Source organism: Jaculus jaculus, chromosome 11 (genome assembly GCF_020740685.1).
Source record: "Jaculus jaculus isolate mJacJac1 chromosome 11, mJacJac1.mat.Y.cur, whole genome shotgun sequence".
NCBI lineage: Eukaryota > Metazoa > Chordata > Mammalia > Rodentia > Dipodidae > Jaculus > Jaculus jaculus.
The window spans coordinates 15,393,510-15,419,179 of record NC_059112.1 but is presented as its reverse complement, the minus strand read 5'-3'; the positions used below and the strand labels follow the sequence as shown (position 1 = coordinate 15,419,179).

General features: G+C 45.7%; 1 protein-coding gene and 1 non-coding gene across 3 annotated transcripts in view; one reads left to right on the top strand and one right to left on the bottom strand.

Annotated features, from left to right (window-relative positions):
- Positions 1 to 25,118, bottom strand: part of Lnx1 (ligand of numb-protein X 1) — a 129,794-nt gene extending 104,676 nt beyond the window's left edge. Inside the window, exons 1-3 of one of the 2 annotated variants that reach the window (XM_045161705.1) lie at positions 25,034 to 25,118; positions 24,008 to 24,143; positions 3,479 to 3,949 (exon numbers count right to left, since the gene is read on the bottom strand). In XM_045161705.1, the coding sequence (XP_045017640.1) occupies positions 3,479 to 3,870 (392 nt within the window). In that variant the 5' untranslated portion in view covers positions 3,871 to 3,949; positions 24,008 to 24,143; positions 25,034 to 25,118. Of the gene's footprint in view, positions 1 to 3,478; positions 3,950 to 24,007; positions 24,167 to 25,033 lie in introns of those variants that run through there. The other variant, XM_045161706.1, reaches the window with a different exon arrangement.
- On the top strand, positions 5,051 to 5,186 carry LOC123453357. Its single transcript, XR_006632750.1, has one exon. It is a non-coding gene; the product is annotated as a U4 spliceosomal RNA (small nuclear RNA).
- Positions 25,119 to 25,670: the final 552 nt, after the last annotated feature.

The following is a 25,670-nucleotide window of genomic DNA, read 5'->3' as shown; positions in this document are numbered from 1 at the left end:
AACTAGGGAATCAAACCCAGGCCAGCAAGCTTTGCATGTAAGTGCCTTAACCTCTGAGCCATCTCCTCAGCCCAATATATCCATATTTTAATGCAAGGTGTTGTACATCATAAATATATGAATTGTTGTGAATTAAAAAATAACCTAAAGATTTTGAGCTATTCTATTTACACATATATTTATTGAGTAAAATAATATTAGGGGCTGGAGAGATGGCTTTGCAGTTAAGGCATTTGCCTGTGAAGCTTAAGGACCCTGGTTCAATTCTCCAGGACCCACGTAAGCCAGATGCACAAGAGGGTGTGTGCATCTGGTTTGTTTGCAGTGGCTGGAGGCTCTGGCATGCCCATTCTCTCTCTCTCACTCTCTACCTTTCTCTCTTAAATAAATAAAAATAATAATATTAGAGAACAATCAAAAAATTCAAAATTTCTACACAAAAGCTCTCCTTTAGCATATCCTTATGACACCACTCCCAATCATTAGCCATCATATTTGAGGTCTCACATGAGGAGACCCTCAGCTCTCGATCAACTCTGAGTCTTCCAGGTTCAGTAGACTCCAAGGGCAATAACTATTGCGTCTCCTTGATATTCTCTCTAAGAGGAGGGTGAAATGGGCTACTGGCCAGTCATGGCCATCGCTGAAAGAGATCTGAAGTTGGGTCCTGGTTTGCTTCAAATTCTTGTTTCTTACCAACAAATGCCAGGATATAGGCCAGGCGTAGCGGCACACACCTTTAATCCCAACACTCAGGAGGCAGAGGTAGGAGGATTTCCATGAGTTCGAGGCCACTCTGGGACTCTATAGTGAATTCCAGGTCAGCCTGAGCTACAATAAGATCCTACTGAGAAAAAAAAAAAAAAAAGCCAGGGTGTGGAGCGGGGAGGAATGTATATTAAGTGCTTGATGACTAATATCCAATATATTTTGGGAAATGCTGGCTTCAGCCTACTTTAGGAAACTCAAGTGTGGAGCGAGAGGTCCTGGTGTGAGGCTCACACCTCCTCAAGGTGATGGTGGTGGTGATGGGGGGAATCCTTTCCAGAAAGACCGAGCTCAAAGAGGTGGCCAGATTTCTGTCAGTCTGGGGTTCTTCCCTCATAGCTGTTTCCTGTGTGCGTATCATCACCAGCTGTGAGATCACCAAGGCTCCCTCCTCAGCCTTCTTGAGGGGGGTAGTTAGCGGGGCAGTGTGGTGGGAAATGAAGGGAAGTCCCACTGGAATTAGGGCTTCTCTCTCTGCATCCTGGCCTCCCCCACTTCTGCCGGGCCACCATCCAGTCCCCCAAACTACCTCATCCCTAATTTGGTCTTGAGTCAGTTTTTATATTTATTTATTTGAGAGAGAGAGAGAGAGAGGTAAGGAAGCAGAGAGAGAGAGAGACAAAGAGAGAGAGAGAATGGGCGCACCAGGGCCTCCAGCCACTGCAAACGAACTCCAGACACATGCACCACTTTGTGCATCTGGTTTTACATGAGTACTGGGGAATGGAACCCAGACCATCAGGCTTTGCAAGCAAATGCATTTAACTGCTATCCCATCCCCCTAGCCTATGACCATAGTAAATTTTTATGGCATTATGATTATTAATAAATCAATATGAATTCCTTTGAAGTGAATGAATAAGTAAACAAATAGATTTGATAATTTAAAAAAAGCTTAGTAGAAAACATCTCACGTCTTTTGAAAGAACAGCATGGCCCTGTCAATTCCTATATGGAGAAAACTCAAATTGAGAAGCACATTTTCTTATACAATGAAACAAGAATGGCCAGCAGAGATCTCTTGGGGGTCACAAGCCTCAGAGATAGCCTCTCTTCAGTTCCTTTCAGTATCCTTCACATTTCCAACCACACACGTATGGAAGAAGCTAGTCACAGAAGGGCTGACATTATGATTGAATTTATAGAAAGGGCAAGAGTGGCTCAGCAGGTAAGGCACTTGCCTGCGAAGCCTAACGACCAAGGTTTGATTCCCCAGGGCCCACACAAGCCAGAAGCACAAGGTGGCGCATGTGTCTGGAGTTCACCCATGGCACGCCCATTCTCTCTGCCTCGTTTTCTCTCCCTTCTCTCAGAGTAAGTAAATAAATAAATAAAATATTTTTAAAAAGAGAGAGAAAGGGAGGGAGTCCAATGGTGGTGTAATAGAGAGCTCTTGCCTAGTGGTGCAGAGTTCCTGTTTGGAAAGCTAAGCACATCATAGGGATGGGCAATGGTCCTTACTGCCACTGAACAATGGTTCAAAACAGTCACCTTTAGGGCTGGAGAGGTGGCTTAGAAGCTAAGGTGCTTGCCTGCAAAGCCAAAGGACCCAGGTTCAATTCCCCAGGACCCACATAAGCCAGCTGCACAAGGGGGCACATGCATCTGGAGTTCGTTTGCAGCAGCTGGAGGCCCTCACAAGCCCATTCTATCTGCCTCTTTCTCAAATAAATAAAAAAAAAATTAAAATTAAAAAAAAATAGACGCCTTTATACTCTATCCATTGTATTAGTTACTTTTTCATAGCTGTGACCAAAATACCTGAAATAAATGGCTTAAAAGAGAAAGGATTTCTTGGGCTTCATAGTTTCAGAGCATTCAGCACATTGTGTTGGAGGGAGCAGAGTGAAGTAGAGGAGCTAACATCATGGTGGCCAGGAAGCAGAGAGAGAAGAGAGGCCTGGGCACCCAAGGAATTCCTCTGCCCCCACCCCCAACACTGCCACAACCTTCCTACACTGCCGTGCCACCTGAAGACCAAGCGTTTAAACCAAGAGCCGGGCCAGCCATGGTGGCACACGCCTTTAATCCCAGCACTCGGGAGGCAGAGGTAGGAGGATCGCCATGAGGTCAAGGCCAGCCTGAGACTGCACAGTGAATTCCAGGTCAGCCTGGGCTAGAGCAATACCTTACCTGGCAAATCCAAAAATCAATCAATCAATCAATAAATAAATAAATGACAATACCAAGAGCCTGTTTGGGTTACTTTATGTTCAATTCATAACATTTCTACCTCCGTCTTAGAGAATATTTTTATCTACTTACTTACTTGCAAGGAGAGAGAGAAGAGACAGAGAGAGAGAGAGAGAAAATGGGCACACCGGGCCCTCTTACAATTGCAAACAAACTCCAAATACATGGGCCACTTTGCACCTCTGGCTTCACATGGGGTACTGGGCAGTCGAACCCGGGCTGTCAGGCTTTGCAAGCAAGCACCTTTAAGCACTGTGCCATCTCTCCCGCCCCCGCCACCACGTTTTTAAAAACCATTAAGCACATCCGCACCACACAGCTCTACCAAACGCTGCTCCCTCGCCCTGGTTTATGTCCACAACCGCTCAAAATGAATGTGTCTCACTGATTGAAAAGACAAAACGGAAATGGGCATTCTGTGAAGGACCAGGCCACTGGACATCCTCGGGAGACAGGAGCGTCCTCGCTGTGCACTAGCAGTAACAACTGACTGGTGGGACAGGAAGGAGGGACCTACCTTGTCTGGAAGTGATGCTGGAGGTCACAGCGTTGCAGCACCTCGGCGCAGTGCTCCGTGAAGGGACAGGTGACCAGCAGCTTGTTAAGCAGTTTGTTGACCAAGATGCTCGACTTCTTGCAACGCTGCAGGACCACGGGCGTGCGGTCCACGGGGCAGAAGTCTTTCTCTACCAGGAAGTTGGTGAGGCACAGGGTGCAGTAGGTGTGTCCACACGGAGTGTCCAGAGGGTCCAGCAAGGCTTGCAGGCAGATGTGGCATATGAGGTCATCGTCCACATCTTCCACGTAGGTGTAGAAGTGGTTTTCCTCTGAGGAGTGGGCTTGGCCGCACACCGTGCACAGGGGTTCGGGGCTGGCATCTGTGTCATCAATAGGGTCTGGCTGGTTCATGGCTGGGTGGGGAATAGCCGAGCAGTATTTCTTCAGGAGCAGTAGGTCACGATGCTCTGGGAGCCATTGGCATGCCAACCTGCAAGAGAACAAGACAGCTCATCTTTGTTTCACGGCATTCAGTAGATGGGCTTACGTGAGTACCAGGTAGGGCTGCTCTGAGCCAGGCCTGGGCTGGGACTCAGAGGCCCAGGGTTTACTGTGTACATTGGAGTGATGACCTCTGCCTCACTGTACCTCCATCTCACCACTTTGGCAGGAACCATGTGGACCTCTAGCTCATGAGATAGACAGGTAACAATCACTCGGGCCCTACCTCTTTGTGAAATGCATAGATCATACAACAGAAATGTTATTTGTTACTTGAGTTCAGTAGATAAGTGATTTATAAAATTCTTTGTTAGAAGCAGAACAAGAAGTAATAACTGAAAGAAAAACTCCAGTTGATATTCTGATGTGTCTCTCAATTTTCCTTTTTATCTTTCTCCAAAATTCAGAAAGTATAGGATATTGGAGCATTCAACAAATGCATCTGAGCCACGTCTTTTGTATTTTTACTATGATAAAGGTGCGCTATTTTCTTCTGTCTGAAGTTTATACCCTCGCTTGCTAAGTTGTTGCTGGTTAAATGGGCTCTGGACACAGCATCTGGGTTCAAATCCCACCACCACTGTGCATCCATGATTCAGCCTCTGCTCCCCCATCTGTAAAGGGTGAATAATGACAACCTACTTTACAGGACTGATATGAGGATTAAATATGTTAAGTGAAGTTTTACATTTTTTCCTGGTATATACCATGTGCTCAATAAATACTGGTGACGATCCTTATGTGCATTCAAAATTCATTCTGTCTCTGGGCTAAACTGAAAACTATAGCTCCTATGTTTAAGCTTTGGTCTAATGGTAGCCTTTTATTAAATTATATATTTCTTTCACACTAGAAGAATATTACAAAGTGTGTGTATATATATATTATATATATATACGGTTTGTTTGTTTGTGTTTTGAGGTAGGGTCTTGCTCTAGCCCAGGCTGCCCTGGAATTTACTATGTAGTCTCAGGCTGGCCTTGAACTCACAGTGATCCTCTTACCTCTGCCTCTCAAGTGCTGGAATTAAAAGCATGTGCCACCATGCCTGGCTATAATGTGTATTTTCCTTTGATAAAGATAGGGGTCCAGCTTTGCGCAGTGGCAGTATCGTAGCCAATGACGTTTATCCAAGGCGGGATTAATGCTAATTGAAAACTTAAAAAAAAAAAAAGATAGGGGTCCAAAATAATAGGGTTTTCAATATTTGATTTATACCTAGGAAGATGCTTGCATAGCCAATCATTCATAAGTACATTCAAGCATCAACTTTGAACCTGGCTATGAGCTGGAGGTAGGGACCTCAAAGACGTGTGAAGGACGAGAATCCCAGAAGTCGCCAGGCCAGAAAGGAGATGGACATGCACACAGGAAACCAGTACAAAACAGGCCTCTGGGTCACCTGACATGACAAGGAAGCAGCCTGTCTCCCCTCACCCCAAACTTAATGCTTTTTTTCTCCTTAAAAAAAAAAAGTTTTGGGCTGGGGAGATGGCTTAGTGGTTAAGCACTTGCCTGTGAAGCCTAAGGACCCCAGTTTGAGGCTCGACTCCCCAGGACCCACTTTAGCCAGATGCACAAGGGGGTGCAAGCATCTGGAGTTCGTTTGCAGTGGCTGGAAGCCCTGGCGTGCCCATTCTCTCTGTCTACCTGCCTATTTCTGTATCTCTCTCTCTCAAATAAATAAATAAAAATAAAATATTTTTAAAAAAGGTTTTATTGCAAACAGACAGAAAGAGAGAGAGAGGAAAAAAAAAATGGACACACCAGGGCCATTTGCTACTACAAACAAACTCCAGATCCAAGGGCCACTTTGTGGATCTGGTTCTACATGGGTACTGGGGAATCGAACCCAGGCCATCCGGCTTTGCAGGCAAGCGCCCTCAACCATTACGCCATCTCTCTCCCCCCTCACTGCTCCTTTCATTTCCAAAAGTGAATGCAGCTTTCCACAAGAACTTGAAGACACACAAGTAGCCTCCCAGGAAACTGGCCACATCAGAGTTACATGCTGCCCTGCATCTCTCTTCTTTTTCCAAAACGGAGACTGAATCTGCTTGTTCAGACACAGGCTTATCTCCGACAGAAAACACATCACCCGCAAGCTTTCCCTGGGCCAGCTCCTTCTCTTTCTGAACTGAACTAGGAAACCAGAAGGCACACATCACTGGACAAGAAGTTGAAGTGAAGTACCCTGAATGTCAAAATACTCCCAAAGCCTCGTGGTTCGTGTCTGATGGAGCCACAGAAGGTGGATGGTGCAGAAAGGGTGGAAGTTGCTTCCAGAAAAGTCCAAGGAAACCCACACAGCTGCTACTTGTCCTCATGGCTGTGAGAAGGTGCTGGAACCTCACAGGAAATGCTTTAAGGGACGCCAGGGATGGTTAAAAATAAACATGAAAGCCGGGCATGGTGGCGCACGCCTTTAATCCCAGCACTCGGGAGGCAGAGGTAGGAGGATCACCGTGAGTTCGAGGCCACCCTGAGATGACATAGTGAACTCCAGGTGAGCCTTGAGCTAGAGTGAGACCCTACCTCGAAAAACCAACCAAACAAAAAACCATGAGCCAAGCATGATGGCGCACACCTTCAACCTGAGTGCTTAGGAGGCAGAGGTAGGAGGATTGCCGTGAGTTCAAGGCCAGCCTTAGAGTACATAATGAATTCCAGGTCTGCCTGAGCCAGAATGCTCTAGCAAGATCTGAAAATGCCTGGAATAGAATTAGCAGAACAGGGTGGGCTGCAGTTCCTAGTCCAACGTTTACTTTCCCTTCCCTACCCTTTTCTTCCTGCTGCTACTTCCTTCCCCTTTCTCTTCCCTCCCCTACCTCCCTTCCCCTTCCTCCTCCTCTTCCCCCTCTCCCTGTCTCTCAGAGCAGCTTAAGTTTTCTGGCACTCATCCAGGTAGTAAACCAATTTCTTACTGCAATATTAATATAAACACCACTGTATATATTTTCTGAACTTACTTTAGACTAAATAAAGCCCACGTGATTCAAAACAGTTCATGAAAGGACTGACTGAATGAGCGGTTTATAGGCTGGAGCAATGAAGTAAGCAGACTTTAGAACATGGGATTGCTATAATTTACCTGGCTTGTTCTTCTATCCTATTCCTTAGAAATATATGATACATTATGTTTTTAGACATATAGGGGCCTGACAGCTGAAGGAATGAAGAAATGATACAAAGATCATTAAACTTAATAAGTAAGTTCTTTTATTTTAATTTTTTTTAGTTTTTAGTTATTTATGAGAGAGAGAGAAATAGGCAGGCACAGAGACAGACAGAATGGATGCACCAGGGTCTCCAGCCACTGAAAATGAACTCCAGATGCGTGTGACCCTTTGTGCATCTGGCTAACATGGGTCCTGGGGAATCAAACCTGGGTCTTCTGGCTGTGCAAGCAAGTGCCTTAACTGTTAAGCCATTTCTCCAGCCTGGTAAATTCTTTTTTAAGAGGCTACAGCAGAGGGTCTACCAGCATTCAGCGTGGCAGCCAGCAGCCCCCCTGGCTCCGGCTGAAGGAAGCTGAGAACTGGGATGTGGCATATCTGTAGTCAGAGGTAAGAAGGCAAAAAGATGTTTCTTCCCTTGGGTGTGTTCTCCTACCTTTCTTTTTAATTTGGAAAAAGACAGAAACCCCAGGTGACCTGTGTTATCAAAACTACCAGCATGGGGCTGGAGAAATGGCTCAGTAGTCGAGGTGCTTGCCTGAGAAGCCTAAGGATCCTTGTTCAACTCTCCAGATCCCGTGTAAGTCAGACGCACAAAGGTGAGGCAAGCGCAAGGTCGCACATGCCCACTAGGTGGTGCAAGCGTCTGGAATACGATGATAGTGGCTGAGGCCCTGGCACACCAATTCTCTCTCTCTCTCTCTAGATAATAATAAAACACTGAAAAAAGAGTGGTCCTTATCTGAAAGATGCCTTCCTAAAGTAACACATTTATAAAACAGATCATTCTGCCCTTGGGAGAGCCCTTACTATGGGGAGGGGGGACTGCATACTGAGCAAGAATTTGTCTCCCTGCAACTCTTCCACCTCCTCGGGGCTGTCAGTATTACCCACGGAGCTCTTGAGGGAGTATCTCGTCCCTTAAGGACTGTCAATACTGGAAGGTGGATCTCATGTTCCTCCTGACCTCCAGCCTGACCAAATACCCTTGTCAGGCACCTTCTAAAATGCCTGGATAGGGAGAGGCTCCAAAGACCAGGACAGAGGGAGGCCAGAATATTTGTCCCCTAAGCTGATTTCCAGGCAACCTAAGGCATACCTGCTGGAGTAGCAGAATCACCTTACAGTTCAAGGTCACAGTCCACCAAGGAGGAGAAGGCATGGTGGCGGAAGTATGAAGCAGAGCTCGTCACATTGCATCCACAGTCAGAAAGCAGGAGGCAGTGGATGCTCAAGTTTGGCTCACTCGACCCCTTTTAATTTTTATTTTTAATTTTACTTTTTGTTTATTTTTACTTATTTGCGAGCGACAGAGAAAGAGAGAGAAAGAGGCAGATAGAGAGAGAGAATGGGCGCTCCAGGGCCTCCAGCCACTGCAAACGAACTCCAGATGCGTGTGCCTCCTTGTGCGTCTGGCTAACGTGGGTCCTGGAGAATCGAGCCTCGAACCGGGGTCCTCAGGCTTCACAGGCAAACACTTAACCACTAAGCCATCTCTCCAGCCTATCGACCCTTTTTATATACAGTCCAGGACCTAGAAACTCCCTCCCAGACAACTACAGAGATTTGTTTCCATGGTGATTCTAGATCGCATCAAGTTGGCAAGATTAACCATCACAATATGTATCTAGTTTTCCCACCGCATGTGAGGATGGCAAATCCATGGATTCAAACAATTATAGGTAGAAAATATTTGAAAAACAATTGCATCTGTACTAAACATGTAGCTTTTTTTTTCTTATCATTATCCCTAATTTTAAGATATTAGATATTATAAGTCCTCTAGAGATGATTTGGGGTGCATGAAAGGATTGCAAGGATTCAATGCAAATACGGAACCATTTTAGGCAAGGAATTTGAACATCTCTAGATTTTGGAATTAATGGAAGATTCTAGAATTTGAAGACCAAGACTATCTTGATAGATGATAGAAAGAGATAGATAGGTAAGAGATAAATAGATAACAGATGACAGGTGGGTCGATAATAGGCTGATAGATATATAATAGCTTAGATACATGATAGATAAATAGATAGACAGGTACACTGATAGATAGTCTCCTGGGTTAGAAGGAGAAATATAAAGACTTTTAAAAGCAAAAATAAGATCTCTGAACATGTTGAAAATAGAAAGATATTTAGAGACTTTATGTAAATAGATAACAGCCTTCTGCATCTAAACTGGTCCATCCTTAATCCCTACAACAAATGGTATTTGGGGAATTTCAGGCTCCTACTTGTGAGCATTCCTTTATGTTGATAAATCTCACATCCAAACGTATTGACATAATAAATAACCCAAGAAACAAAGTAAACAGAGAGTCATTCTGAGATCTGTTTTTCCCACTGAGAGCATAAATATTAATAGTCACTGACATTCCCTAGATTTAAAATGAAAGATTAGGAAGTGATGGGCCAAAGGCAGCTGATGGGCAATGGAGAAGAACTGGAATTTTGCAATCCCACCACCAAAATAAAGAGAAATACTCACACAAGTACTAGAAAAAGAAAACGCCTGAGGAGGCATGTTTGTCACCCTGGACCATGGCAATTGTGCCGTGACTCAGGAAGGAGGCATCATCTGTTGGAAGGCCTTGCTCATGGAAAATTCCTTTTTGGCAGGGCAAGTATGTTCAGAACTATCCACTGGGTGCATTCCTACATAGCAGACACATTCATTCCACTGGTGCTGTGTTGAGCCATGTCACAGGTCAAGAGGAAAGAAAACATGTCTTGCCATACATGCTTTTGTGGACTTTTATAAAAAAAAAATATTTATTTAGAGGGAGTGAGAGAATGGGTACTTCAGGGCCTCCAGCCACTGCAAATGAACTCCACATGCATGCGCCACATTGTGCATCTGGCTTGGGTGGGTACTGGGGAATCCAACATGGGTCTTTAGGTTTCCCTGGCAAGCGCCTTAACCTCTAAGCCATCTCTCTAGCCATTTTTGTGGACTTTTTATTGGTTAAAGTTTCCACAGTGTTAAAGTAGTTGAAAGAATATGGAAAATAGGAAAAATAGGCATATTAAAATTTATAGCATTTAAAGTTTAGGTTCATTTATTCTGAAAACAGAATTTTAAAAATAATTCTACTTTGTAAAGGAAGCAAACCCATCAAGATTTTCCAGCTCATTCATTGCTCATCTCATTTTTAAAGAAATGTGTTTGACAATTTCTCTTCACTGAGCAATGATCTTAAAATTTTTCCAAGTAGCCTTGGATAACTGATCTTTGAATTGTTTTTTTTTTTTTCCCCCATTATGGATCTTTTGCATCAATTTTGATTTTTATAAAGACAGTCATGGTTGACTTTCATTGTTAACTTGGATGGATCTGGAATCTCCTAAGAAACCCTGCTGGGTGGGCCTGTGAGGGGGCTTCCTGAGAAGTTTAACTGAGGAGGAAAGACCCACCCTGAATACGGGGGACATCACCCCATAGGCTGGAACCCCACACTGAACTAATTCTCTCTCGCGCGCTCACTCTTGCTGTCTATCTTTGCTTCCTGACTATGACACAATGTGACTAGCTTTTCTCCAGCGCCTGCCGTCACGCCTTCCCTCCGCGGATGGACTGTATCTCCTCCAACCATGAGCCAAAATAACTCCTTCCTTCCTTAAGTGACTTTTGTTAGTTGTTTTGTCAGAGCGACAAGAGAAGGAATTCAAAACCACGCTCAGTGAATTTATTGGCATTTTAAATTTTAGACTTCAAGATGACTGCCTCATTTTCATCACAGCCTCATACAATTATGTTTTGTTTTTGAGGAAGGGTCTCACTCTAGCCCAGGCTGACCTGGAATTCACTGTATATTCTCAGGCCGGTCTCAAACCCACTCAATCCTCCTACCTCTGCCTCCCAAGTGCTGGGATTAAAGGCGTGCACCACCATGCCTGGCTATACTATGAGTTTTAAAAGTTCAAGGAGATGTACTACAGAGATTGCTCAGTGGGTAAGGCATATGCCTGCAAATCTTAAGGACCTGGGTTAAATTCCCCAGTATCCACGTAAGCCAGATGCACAGGTGGTACATGCATCTGGAGTTTGCAATGGTGAGAGGCTCTGGTGTGCCCATATTCACTCTCGCTCTTTCTATCCGTCTGCTTCTCTCTCTCCTCTCTCTCTGTGAAATGAGTGAATAAATAAGTAAATAGAAGTTCAAGGAGAGACAATGGGGTGTCACCACTGCAGCTTGGGTCCAGCCCTGGCATTAACCATTTTGATGGGTCTCCATGTTTTCCTGGCAACCTACTTGGTTGCCAGCCAGGTGCAATGAGGAAGTCACAGAACTGCAGGGCACTGCAGGTGTGCCAACAGACTTTAGCCAAGGTCAAAACGGTTGTAGCTCCACCTGACTGCTGCTCTGGTAGAGAAGCCAGGTGAACAGCTCGCTGGAGGATCCGTAAGGTAAAAGGAACGCCTTGCTCCAAGTGGATGGAAATAAGTCTACTTTAATGTCAGGTTCCAAAAAGGGTTATAAAAACCATATGGGGGCTAGAGAGATGGCTTAGTGGTTAAGCGCTTGCCTGTGAAGCCTAAGGACCCCGGTTCGAGGTTTGATTCCCCAGGACCCACGTTAGCCAGATGCACAAGGGGGCGCACGTGTCTGGAGTTTGTTTGTAGTGGCTAGAGGCCCTGGCGTGACCATTCTCTCTCTCTCTTTCGCTCTCTCTGCCTCTTTCTCTGTTGCTCCCAAATAAATAAATAGAAATAACAGAATTGAAAAAAAAAAAACAGCTATTTGGGTTAAAAAATTATTGGATTGGGCTAGGGAGATGGCTCAGCCTGCAAAGCTTGACAGCTGGGGTTCAACTCCCTAGTAGTTAAGTAAAGCCAGATGCACAAAGTAGCATCTGCATCTGAAGTTTGTAGTGGCAAGAGGCCCTGGCATCCAAATACTCTGTTTCTTTCTGTCAGTCTCTATCTTTCTCAAATAAATATAAAAATATTTTTAAAAAACCAAAACTTTAGAAGTTGGGCATGGTGGTGCACACCTTTAATCCCAGCTCTTGGGAGGCAGAGGTAGGAGGACTGCTGTGATTTTGAGGTTACCTTGAGACTACATAGTGAATTCCAGGTCAGCTTGAGCTAGAGAACGAGACCTTACCTTGAAAAATAATACAAAACAGGGCCGGAGGGATGGCTTAGCAGTTAAGGCATTTGCCTGCAAAGCCAAAGGACCCAGGTTCGACTCCCCAGGACCCACATTAGCCAGATGCACCAGGGGGCATCTGGAGTTCATTTGCAATGGCTGGAGGCCCTGGCACACCCATTCTCTCTCTCACTCCCTCTTTCTCTGTCAAATAAATAAAATACTAAAAAAAAAAAAAAACTTTTAAGAAGAAAAGAACTTTTAGATCCCATAAAAATTTTGTTGCTGAGTGTACAAGAGCCCAGCAAAAGTGATAAGTGGGTTCCTCTAGCCAGGACACTTGCATAGAATGCAGAATTTTGTAAACAGTGTGAGGCTCTGCCTTACTGCAGTGGTGTTTGCTATGTGATTTTTTTTCTCAGGCAGAGTCTCCCTGTGTAGCACAGGCTGGGCTGGGCTAGCCTTGAACTCATAATCCCCCAAAGCTTCATGAGTGCTGGGATGATAAGCTGGCACTCACATGTGTGATGTTCCTTTGTTATTATTTATTCATTTTATTTTGTTTTTTCGAGGTAGGATCTTGCTCTTGCCCCGGCTGACCTGGAATTCACTATGCAGTCTTAAGTTGGCCTGGAACTCATGGCAATCCTCTTACCTCTGCCTCCCAGGTGCTGGAAGTAAAGGTGTGTTATTATTACTTCTTATAAACTAAAGTTGGTCAAAATCTTTTTATCACATCAACCAAACCTGATGTTTACAATGAGTTTTTGACACATGCAGGCTAGCTCTCCACCAGATGACTGACTTCTCAGGTAACTTTTAGCTTCAAGAAACTGAGTCTGGTAGCTCAGTGGTAGAGTGCTTTCTTAGCATGTGCCAGGCCCTAAATTCAATCCCCAGTGTTTAAAAACAAACAATCCTGAGGTTTAGGTTTTTAAAACAGAAAATTTTAAATTTTATTTATTCACTTATTTGAGAGTGAGAGAGAGAGACAGATAGCAAGAATGGCCTCTAAACACTGCCAGTGAACTCCAGACACATGCGTCATCTTGTGCATCTGGCTTTACATGGGTCCTGGAGAACTGAACCTGGGTTCTTAGACTTTGCAGGCAAGTGTCCTAACTGCTGAGCCATCTCTCCAGTCTGAGGTTTGGGTTTTTGGTTAATGATAGCTGAACCTTTGGGGAAGCTCCCTAGGGCAGACTGGTAGCTTGTTATTTCAAATAGGTCCCTGGGCCCACACCTCAGAGCACAGATCCCAAACACAGTCATCAGGAACATACTCCTCGGAAGAAGAAGAAACACATCCACAGAGCAGCCCAGTGAACCAGGAACAGTAACAGCTCCCCACAGTGGCTCAGGCCACTGGCTCTCTCTTTCTAAAGAAGTTTGCCCAGCAGACATACTTGTTTTATTTACAATAATTTTTATGAGAAAGAGCAAGAGAGAGAGAGAGAGAGAGAGAATTGGAGCACCAAGGCTTCCAGCCACTGCAGTCAAACTCCAGACACGTACGCCACCTTGTGGACATGTGCCACCTTGCGCGCTTGCGTCCCATTGTGCGTCTGGCTTACAGGGGACCTGGAGAGTCGAACATGGGTCCTTAGGCTCCATAGGCAGGTGCCGTTACGCTGAGCCATCTCTCCAAGCCACAGCAGGCATATTTGTCTCACTACTGTCCTGGCCCCTGCAAAACCTTCTAAATGAGATTACTAGTGGGGAAAACAATTGCTGAAGTCAGGGCAAACTCTTTCCCTGTTTCAGTAAATCTACATTTAGCCTTAAGCTTCAGATACATTCGTTGATAACTGAAGGTGTCAATAATATGCTATCCACATTGTTACAAGCGTCAGTTGTGAATTAAGATGCATCACCCCTTAGCCTGTAGGTTCGTGTGGAATCAGGAAGAATGAGGTGCTTTAGCGACCTGTCTACAAAGTCACATCTGGGACAAACCCAGAGCTAGGGCTGAGGAAGGGGCTGTGGGTGCACAGGGTGAGGACAGGTGCTGCTCAGCAGGAAGGGATGAGGCTCGGGACTCATGGGCTTCTGTGGTTAGCCTACTTGCTCAACTCCTAAATCAATGGTCTTAAAGAAGGAGGGAGGGAGGGATTCATTAATGCAATCTATGGAATGACACTTGCCTGTGCAGTGTTTCCAACACTAGAAAGAAGGAAAATATAGAGTCCCTGAAAAGGTCAGGAATATGTCAGGAAATCACAGGAGAATGGAACCAAAAGGAGATAGCAGAATACATCTGGAGTTAATAACCGAGAGCCCAGATATTCATAAAGTGGGAAATACAAGGGAAGCAGTTCAGCAAACCAAGTCCCAAGTGGTTTACCAATTACAAATGAGTTTTAGAGGCCAGAGACAGTCTTTCACAGCCGGCTAGAGAAGACCTTAATCTCTCCTGACAGGAGATTTCGCCACTCTTCCCCTGGGTATCTTTCCTGGCACACCTGCCATCCTTGGTTTGTCTATGAGGGCTCTGTACCAAACAGTATGTCCTTCCATTTCCTAGTCTACAAACATGATGAAACAGAGAGGTCCCTTCGCAAACAACAAATATTAAGGCACAATATGTTAATGCAAGAGTCGACACCAATTCCTAAGAAGAGCCGATGTCGGAGTAGTATGGAAATCTCTCTCTCTCTCCTTGAAAATAAATATTTTAAAAAAGGAGCAAGCTGACTGCCTTCCCTCTCCAAGGTGACAAACGATATCAGGAAATGCTTTTGTAAGTGGTAGATAATGAAGTTTTACGGAGAAAAAGGACATGCCGGAAGATAATGGAAATGTGAACATTTTCCTGCTACTTCAGTCCACAGGTGTGCGCTGAGTGTCCGGGCCATGCCGCACATTTGTCTAAAACGTTGTGAGGACTCTCACGGGGAATTCTGTTTCACCAACATGGAGTTCAAGTCTAATTAGGAACAGACAGACAAACAGTGAAACATGATTGGTAAGCACACGGCACGGTAAATACCAGTGAGGACAGTTGCTCCAAGCGGAGGCCCTCGGCAAGCCCGGGAGGAAAGGGGACCAGGGAACAGGTAGTGTGTGTGACCCAGGACAGCCAGTGGATCATGTGGGCCCTGGGAAGGAATCACAGAAGGTTACTGGGATTTTGCTAAGTGGGAAGAAACCCCAAGAGGGAAGAGCTTGACCAAGTGTCTCCACAGAGGAGGAGGATGAACACAATAGAGTTGCCGGTCCCATATGATATATTTTTTAATATTTTATTTGAGAGAGGGAGAGAGGAAGAGAGAGAGAGAGAAAGAGACAGAGAGAAAGAGAGAATGCACACACCAGGGTCTCTAGCCATTGCAAATGAACTCCAGACACACGCGCCCCCTGTGCACCTGGCTAATGTGGGTCCTGAGGAATTGAACCAGGGTCCTTAGGCTTCGTGGGCAAATGCCTTAACCACTAAGCCATTTTTTCCCAGCCCTGATTTTTTAAGTATATTTTTATTTTTATTTTTTGGTTTTTCAAAGTAGGGTCTCACTCTAGCCCAGGCAGCCCTGATTCACTCCATAGTCTCAGGCTGACCTTGAACTCATGGAGATCCTACTGGGAATAAAGGCATGTGCCTCCAACAGCCTGGCTTTTCCCTATATGATTTTAAGTTGAGGTTTTAAGATGTTTTATTTAAGGCTGGGGGAACATCTGAGTCAGTGAAGCATTTGCCATGCAAGAATTCTGGGGATTCAAACCTGAGTTCGGATCCCCAGAATCCACACAAATGTAGGTTGGCATGATGGTTGGGCCTGTAATCCCAACCCTTGGGAGTCAGGGACAGGGCCAAGGTGGCTAGCTAGATTAGCCAAATCAGTGAGCTCTGGGTTTAAATGAGAAACTCTGTCTCGATGATGAGGTGGAGAACAGTCAAGGAAGATACCTGACTTTAACCTCTGGCCTCCACACGTGCATGTACCCATACATATATGTACCCCCACACATAAACATATACACAGTCACACACACACACACATGAAGATTTACTTAGAGGTCACATCATTCTTTGTGTGTGTCTCACTATATATGCAGCCCAGGCTGACCTTGAACTCATGGTCTTCCTGCCTTAGTATCCCAAGTTCTAAGATTATAGGTATGTGTCATCATGCTTGGCTTAGAAGTGATAAGATTTTGAGTTGGGGGCTGGAGAGATGGCTTAGCTATTAAGGTACTTGCCTCTGAAGACTACAGACCCAGGTTTAATTCCCCAGTACCCACATAAGCCAGATGCACATGGTGGCACATGTGTCTGGAGTTTGTTTGCAGTGGCTATAGGCCCTGGTGTGCCTATTCTCTGCCCCCCCCCAATAAATAAATAAAAATAAAATAAAGTGAGTTTGAGGTAGGTAAGGATCTAAAGTTCTCTCCAAGTGGGGAAATGCTCTCTCAGTGCCTCTGAAGGATGACCTACCAGTTTCTACTTGGAGCACTTCCAGTGACTGAGACCTGGGCATGTCTCAAAGAGTTGAATGTTTTCCTCTTGTATCTTTGGCCTTCTACTCCTGTTCTGTCTTCTGTGTTATATGTCTCACTTTTACTATCTCCGAACCTAATGACCCCTCTGGGCTCAAGAACACACTCGTGACCACATTGGTGGTTTCTCCCTTGCCATTGCTCTTTCCGACTCTTTCCTTGGGCAGTTTCGGTGGTGGCAGAGGTCCACCCAGGATACCTTGTAGCTTAACGTCCTTTGAAACCACGTCACCTTGGAAGTGGACATGCACCTACTTATCATGACATGGGAGATCGGGATTCAGTGACGTGATGACTCCCTTAGCCAGGACACTACCCTAGTACAATCGACGGTGGCCGTTACTGATTTCTTTCAGTGCACACATTGTACCGTGGTTGGGAGGAACACGTTAAGTCTTTGGAAGATGCGAGCCTCACTACCCTGCCTTGAACATAGAAATAAAGAATGCCAATGGTGAAGGCTGCCCAGTCTAACGCTCCTTGCCTGTTATTTGTCCAATGCTCAGCCTCTCAGTGTACATATAGATTTTTTTCATAAATAGAGAAGCCTTATCCATATGAATATATCAGTTAGAGAGCAGAGTGGGTTAAAAAATGATGGTTCCTGCTGGGCATGGTGGCGCACACATTTAATCCCAGCACTCAGGAGGTAGAGGTAGGAGGATCACCGTGAGTTCGAGGTCACCCTGAGACTACACAGTGAATTCCAGGTCAGCCTGGGCTAGAGTGAGACCCTACCTTGAAAGAAAAAAAAAAAGATATGTCATTGAGTAACCCCAGAGCTAGGAATATGACCTGGAAAAACAATCTCCTTGTGGAAGATGACACTAAGTATTGGATGTTGAGATGACATCATCTTGGATTATCAGTGTGGTCCCTATAAGCGTCTTTTGAAGAGAGAGAAGACAGACAAACACAAGAGAAAGTAATATGGAGACAGAGGTAATAACTTTGTAGCCGCAAGACAAGGACTACCTGGAGACCCTGAAGTTGGAGGAGGCAAGGAAAGATTCTCCCCTGTCTGAATCCTTGAAAGGTCTTGCTGACCTGCTGACCTGTTTTTTTAATTTTAGAGAGAGTGAGCAGGAGAAAAGAGCAAGAGAGAGAGAGAGAGAGAGAGAGAGAGAGAACTGGCACACCAGGGCCTCAGCCACTACAATGAAACTCCAGACACTTGGGCTACCTACTGGGCATATGCAACCTTGAGCTTGCCTCACCTCTGTGTATCTGGCTAATGTGGGATCTGGAGAGTAAAACACGGGTCCTTAAGCTTCACCGGCAAGCTAAGCCATCTCTCCAGCCCCCTGCTGACATCTTAATTTCATACTTCTAGCAACTACAACTGAAAGAATGAACCCAAGGTGCTTGAAGGCACCGAGTTGAAGGTCCTCTGTTACGGCAGCCCCAAGTAACTAGGCAAGGAGGCTGGATTTCTCGGGGTATTCCCACAGGAATTGGGCAGATATTCTCAACAGCCCACTCCAATACTTCTCTACCTGGTGTAGGGACAGGGTAAATATTTGAAGGTGGCAGACATTTAGACTGCTGTATACTTAGGGATGGTAATTCAGCCCTAGCATAAAAATAGAGTGATTTCCTTTTAGCTCTTAATAAATAAGAATGCAGGTATCGCCTGAGATGACTGTGAAACCAATTCACAAGGGCCTCAAGGGGCCCACGGATGGAATGGCTGAGTGCATGCGTGCTGTGGACGATGCCATGCCAGTATGACAATGCTACTTAATGAGGAGCTTGACAACACAAGGTGACTCATGTGTTAATGTGAGCATGCAAGAGCCTGAATAAACCCAAAGTATTCTAGTCATAAGAGGCCACGTGACTGACAGACCTGAAGTCATCAGCAAGTTATGCAAATCATCTGGACAGATAGCAGTGGCATAGTTGGACCTCCCATGAGGCACGTGCGATTGCCAAGCTGTGAGCCCAGAAGCTATGAAGGAGAATTCTTGGAGCGTTGTCACTCAGCTGTTGGGGCAGTCTTTTGTGTCCCTGTGACAAATGCATCAAACACAAGAAGCAGACAAGAGTCACTGGGAGATAATAGTGGTGTTTAAGCATGCAAGCTCCAAAGTCAAATTCCTGATGTTAAAAATAACAAAATCAAGCCGGGCGTGGTGGCGCACGCCTTTAATCCCAGCACTCGGGAGGCAGAGGTAGGAGGATTGCTGTGAGTTCGAGGCCACCCTGAGAATACAGAGTTAATTCTAGGTCAGCCAGAGCTACAGTGAGACCCGCTACCTTGAAAAACCAAAATAATAATAATAATAAATGTGCCATGTGGCCACATATAAATAATAAATAAATAAATAAATAAATAAATAAATAAATAAATAAAAAACAAAAACTCTCTCGTTAATTGAGATGGAAGCTATTGCCAGTGTTAGAAATGTCACAGTCAACCCAACCACAAAAATGTCAAGGAATGTGGCTACTTGCAGAGAGAGGTAGAGGAAGCAGGAAGAGGGTGGGAAGGAGAAGAGTGAAAAGCTTAGCACAGGGCTGGGGAGATGGCTTAGCAGTTAAGGCACTTGCCTGGAAAGCCAAAGGACCCAGGTTCAATTCCCCAGGACCCATGTAAGCCAGATGCACAAGGTGGTGCATGTGTCTAGAATATGTTTTCAGTGGCTGGAGGCCCTGGCATGCCCATTATCTCTAATCTCCTTTCTCCCTCCCTCTCTCTCTCTCTCTCAAACAAATAAAAAAAAATAAAGTTGTTTTTTTTTTTTTTAAAGAAAAGCCTACCATAAAACCAACTCCAAGCCAGGTGTGGTAGCACACACCTTTAATCTCAGCACTTGGGAGGCAGAGGTAGGAGGATCACCATGAGTTCAAGGCCTCCCTGAGACTATATAGTAAATTCCAGGTCAGCCTGTAAAGTGAGACTCTACCTCGAAAAACTAAAAATAAACCTTCACAATTCCATTTTAGCAATCAGCTCATCTAATCTGTCTGGAGTAAGAATCCATTTTTTTCCCTTTCTGTTTCAGAGTATAAAATTAAAAACATTATTACTACTCTCAATGAATATTTCCTATATGCTAGAGACCCTGTTGGATACTCGACATGTATTTTCTCATTTAATCTCTAAACTAATCCTGTGAGATCCGTAACATACCTTCATTTTACAGGTGAGCATCTATTTTTGTTGAAGAAACACAAATACTCCATCCATTCATCCATCCCACCCAGGCAGCAAACATACCAGAGACTGAATATGCCAAAAAGTGAACACCTTCAGTGTTAATGAACTCAGCACTCTAACAGGCAACCTACTACGTTTGTGGAAACTCTCGTTCACGGAAAGAGCTTCCTCCCCTTGACCGGCCGTGTGGCAGTACCACTTTGTGTAGCCAAACGATGGGTCACCATGGCATCCTTGTGGCCACATGGCACAGGATGAGGAAGGGGTGGCAGAAGCGGGAAGTCACAGGACACAGCCAACATTTTCCCATCCCTGATCTCAGTTCACTGCAGTTTTCTATACTTAACAACTTCGATGGTTTTTCATGTCAACCTCCATTCTTCACTGGGGTCAGTAGATGGCTCAACCTCATCTACCCAGGAAGACTGACGCAATCACCCTCCAGATAGTTTTGGAAGGCCCTTGAGTGCTTGGAGACCCTGTCACAGGGTAATCGATCTGCCACCTACGTGAAAGTGAATCTGTGTACTGTCAGTGCATAGATATCAAGAATAGCTCTATACTCACCAGGAAGTCTAGGGATACCGAGGCAGGGAGGTGGGCCCATTTGAGAACCTCCTTGGTCAGAATCCAAGCCAACCTCCTTTTCTTTACTTTAAGCGTGTGGAGTTCAATTGTAAACAAGACATCAGGGCAGCTGGGATTGAGGTCTGCCTAGGGTGGGGGGGGGGGCTGACAGGTGCAGCTGGGGGTCCCGGCTGTAGGAAGGCCCACTGGTTTTTACATCACACACTCCTGCTGGTGAGTATCAGTCTGCAAAAGACCAGGCATCGCCCTGGCAGCTGCTCTACCCTAGGGTGCCAAGAAAAACGACATAATCTTTGTTAACAGACTTTCCTTCGAAGCCTTGGGCGCCTTTCTGGAAACGTGTTTTGTTCAGCCTTTGGCTCTCAACTCTAGTGAGATTTCCATCATTATAGCCACGCTGTAGCATGATCCAAAAGCCTAACTGGAACCCATATAACAAAAGCGTTCTGCAATAACATGACCGCAGATAACGCTCACTGCACACTTAGAATGGGCCAAGCACTTTGCGTGTAACTGTTAAGGTACCTCCTCGAAATAGCACGGACTTGGGGACATAGCCCGTTTCCAGATGATCAAACTGAGCCAAGCACACTGACAGCCTGCTATTGGCTAGTAATTACATGGCAGAGAGGGCTCTTGAACCAGATCTGTCTGACTGCCCTCACCCTGTCTCCTTTTCAAGAAAAAAAAAAAAATCACACAATAGCTAACATCATGCCAGAGCTATTTCAAGCAGACTACAGAGCCGGTCGCAGGTCCCACTGGGAGCACGTGGTGGACCTGGGATTGGAAGCCAGGCAGTCTGATGTCAGAGACCAGCCCTGTCGTCTGTGGCAGCAGAGCTACTTCACCCAAAGCTCAGACCTCTCACCTGGATGAGCAACCCTTTGCCTCTGCTGTAAAAGCACAATTGGGTCCATCCTATTTTAGGGGGCCGGAGGAGTGCAGACGAGGGAAGCACAATAGGTTCAAGGTTGGAACCCAAGCTCCCTGGTCCTCGCTCTTGAATGATGGCAATGTGTGTTATTCCCTGAGGACAAGGTGAGACCAGGAGACGCTCTCAAGGTCCTGGTGACACACCTGCTTGGATGCACTGACTCAAGGTCACTGAAAGGCACAGGCTATTTTACTAAAGAGGCTACCCTAACATACAAGGGACCCACAGCCTTCTCCCCAGAGAACCGTGCAGGCTTCAACTTAGCTGTCGCCTGCACAGTGGCCTGGCTAAGTAAGTATTCTGGGGTGGAGAGTGTTGATCTGGAAGACTGGAGGTGAACATGTGCCCAGTCCACTCAGGAAGGGTAGCAAGATTGAAAGCAGACAGGGCTTCCAGACAAATCCCATTATAACGAATGACAACTGAAGGTCTGTGGGGAAGCCATATTTGTGGCTCGGTTGGGTGAGCCTTGAGCTGGGTAAAGGAAGGAGTAGTGACCACCTTCGCAGAGCCTTCCTTGCCTGGGAAGTTCAGGTGACGGTGATGTTGACGTGGCTTCCAGGCTCTGTGAGTGACAGTTCATGTGTTCTCCTCCTTCCTGTTTGTTGTATTCCCCCAAACTGTTAATAGTGGGGTTAATCACTGACAATTAATTACAGTAACAAGAACAGCAAGGTTCTTAATGACCCATAGGAGATCTTTATCCTCAAGGGTTCTGTTAAGTCCTTGAAGCTCCTAGGAATTCCTCCAGGAAAGATGGACTTAGCCTTTATTTGGCCCTGGCTCAGCACAAGACATAGGTCACTCCACTCTCTGCATGTCTCAGCCATTTTTAACCTCTCAGGACCGCATTATAGCTCAGGGATTCTTGACTCTTATTTTGTTTGTTTTGGGTTTTCGAGGTGGTGTCTCGCTGTAGCCCAGGCTGACCTGGAATTCACTATACAGTCTCAGGGTGGCCTCGAACTCCTGCCTCTGCCTCCCGGGTGATGAGATTAAAGGCGTGTGCCACCACGCCCGGCCAGTCTTTCATTTTTCTTTCCCCTTTCTTGTCTCAGGGGCTATAATATCCATCACTTTGTTCTTCTAGTAGCCAAAGAAATTGGCACAGAGCGAAGACATGATTGCATAATCGTAACTACTTTAAAAAGAACTAATCATCAAGGTAACCAGAATGAATGGTATTTTGCAGAGAGGTTTGGGACATCAAAGACAATAAACGTATCCAGAAAATCCAGGACACCACAAACCCTTTACTCTTGCTGCCTTCAAAGCTCAGAATCAAGTGAGAAACGTTACTAGGGAATAAACAGCGGCCACCATCCAAATGCAGCCACCATCCAAATGCATCGGTCACAAAGGTCACTTAGAGGAGAAAACACTGCGCACCAGCAAGGGGAAAATAACAAGAATAGGGCAGATCCTTACTGGCAAGATACAACTGTGTTTTCAGAAAATGTTTTCTTAGTTGTATCAGTTAACACTCTTGGAACCCTGACATGCGCTTTGCATTTCTTGGTTGACATAATTCCTAGCAGATTATCTCCCTGCAAACCCACCACCCCCAACTTCAGTGTCAGGAAAACCACAGATGAAGGCATCAAGTCCTGCCTGGCGTGGTGGCGCACGTCTTTAATCCCAGCACTCGGGAGGCAGAGGTAGGAGGATTGCTGAGAGTTCGAGGCCAGCGTGAGACTGCATAATGAATTCCAGGTCAGCCCAGACTAGACTAAGACCCTATTTCAAAAACCCCAATAAAATAAAATAAAATAATTTTAAAACTTGACATTAAAAGTCCAGTCCTGGCAGAACAATCTACTCCATCTATTTGTTATTAAAAGGAAAAGAGATAGAAAAAGCTAACGAATTTCAAACAAATCAATACTCAGTCCTGAAAGTACATTCCTTGTGGCCTTGAAGGAATGATTTTTACTTTAACCAAAGGTCATCAGGCAGCCTATCTGGGTCTGAAAGTAAACAGTTCTAATCCAGATTACAGCATGTTTGGAAAGGAGTATTCCACAGGGAAGCAAATTTTAGGCTTTTTTTTTTTTTTTTTAAGAGAAGGAAAAGGTGACGTTTCAGAATAGGGCAAGAGAATGTACCTGTTTGAGGACAGACTTTCTACAGTCAAGAGCAACAACAAAACCTTGGAACCTCTCACAGATTTGAGTCAAAACTGTGTCTGATGAGAAGAATACAGAAAATAAGGGACCAACAAACAAGTGTGAATTTCCTCACCCATTCCAGCCTCCATTAAACGGGCTGAACAGGTCTGCATCTTCCAGCTAAACTTTAAAAAAAAAAAGTCTCCTTTACAGGGATTGTTAAACAACCGGATCAAGTTCACAAACAATAGAGGCTGGATTAATGATTAGGGGAGGCAAAAAGGATTGAATATCTGGCCTGGTAGAACTTTATCATGCAGCCCATCTCTCACAGACACCCTCTACCCACCCCCCCCCAAGAGTTTCATCCAGGACTGGGCCATTCAGTGTCCCATCGTTTTCTCATTCAAATTCCTCTCTCAGATCCCACCGGGGCATTTGGCCTAGAGGCCGGGAGAGGGAGAGGAGAGTGGAGTTTCTGCTCACCTTCATCAAGGGTGTTGAAGGTCTCAGTGCAGCAGTGACCCGCCAGCTCTCATGGCTTGTGAGTGAGCCGAAGTCACAGGTCCTTGGGCCGCCTGGACTGTGACCAGCCTCAACTTCAACCGCGGTGCCCAGGTGCCTGGAGGAAGAAGGAAGGCACTGGTTGGCCCACAGCAGGAAATGTGTGACATCACGGAAGCCTGGCCAGATAAAGCATTGCTAAGACCTGAGCACTAAAACAGCACAGTAGGCCCCGCCCACCTGTCATTTACCTGAATACCTGGGAGCAGGTAGGTGGCGTCTTTCGGAGGACAAATGAATCAGTTAGAGCAATTGGCTGGATGGAATTTACTTTCTTTCCTGAACACTGCACGTGGCCAACCCCGTGTACTGATCTGTATTTATATGCCTGGGTTTTGTTTTTTTGTCCCTCGAGGGCCCTCCCTCCCCCACAAAGCTGCCAACACCTGAATTAAAAGGGAAGTTTAAATACCAAAATGCGACAGTGACTTTGGTTCCCCGGGTGGGTTGCCAAGAAAGACAGACTGGTACCTGAAATGTGCCCCCAATGACTTTTTTTTAAAAAATTTATTTATTTGAGAGAGAGAGAAAGAAGGGTGGGGGAGAGAATGAATGGGCACACCAGGGCCTCCAGCCACTGCAAATGAACTCCAGACGCGTGCGCCCCCTGGTGCATCTGGATAACGTGGGTCCTGGGGAATTGAACCTGGATCCTTTGCCTTTCCAGACAAGCGCCTTAACTGTTAAGCCATCTCTCCAGCGCCCCCCACCCCACAATGCCTTTTGGAATCCGTTTAGACCCTCAGGTGTCTCTCTGTCCCAACAGCATGCCATATGGAAGGTGACAGTTCCAAAAAAAAATCATTTCTTAAAAATCTAAACCTGATAACCTGTCAGCAGTTTTAAAATCATTCTCCATGCTCTCTCACCTCCCCCTGCCCGCACCTCCGCTCCCAGCGCAGTACGCCACGTTCCCTCACCGGTGGTCAAACTTCAGTCAATCCCTACCTGGACTTGCTGGCAGAGTCACACGGTGGTTACAGTTCACCATAGGCCTGCAATTAGGACCAATGATTCAGATTCGAATGATAGTGCCTTAATAAGACCATGTTGTTTTCTGTTAGGAGGAGGAGGAGGAAGAGGAGGAGAAGGAGGAGTTATTTCCTTCCTGGGCCTGGTGTGTGACCCTGAGCAAGTCACTCGGCTATTCCAGCTTTTTCCAAGAGGGAAAAGAAGGACGTTAAAGACTCAACCCCGCACCTGAGTGGCAGGAAACCCCGGAATCGCGCCCGCCTGTTAAACCTTTTGGCATCCTGGGCGGAGGGTCATAAACAACTCCCCATCACCCCTTTGCATCGCCGTATGTGTCAGCCGTCCAGCATCCCTTGTCAATTTATTCACCCTATGGAATGTGCTACCTGAGGGACATCCGGGAGCTCCCTCCCTGGAGGACCCCGTGGGGCTTGCCTGGACAGACGTTTTCCCTAAAGCAAATTATATGTTGAGAGCCCTCCCCTGCACCTCTACCTAGAAATGTGTTGGCTTCCGCCTGGTCTAAAACCGGGCTGCTTTGAGGTCTGGCCTTGGTGTGGCTGTCATTTGAGCTGGGGGAAGGGAGGAGAAAGGAAAACGCGGGGGTGGGGGG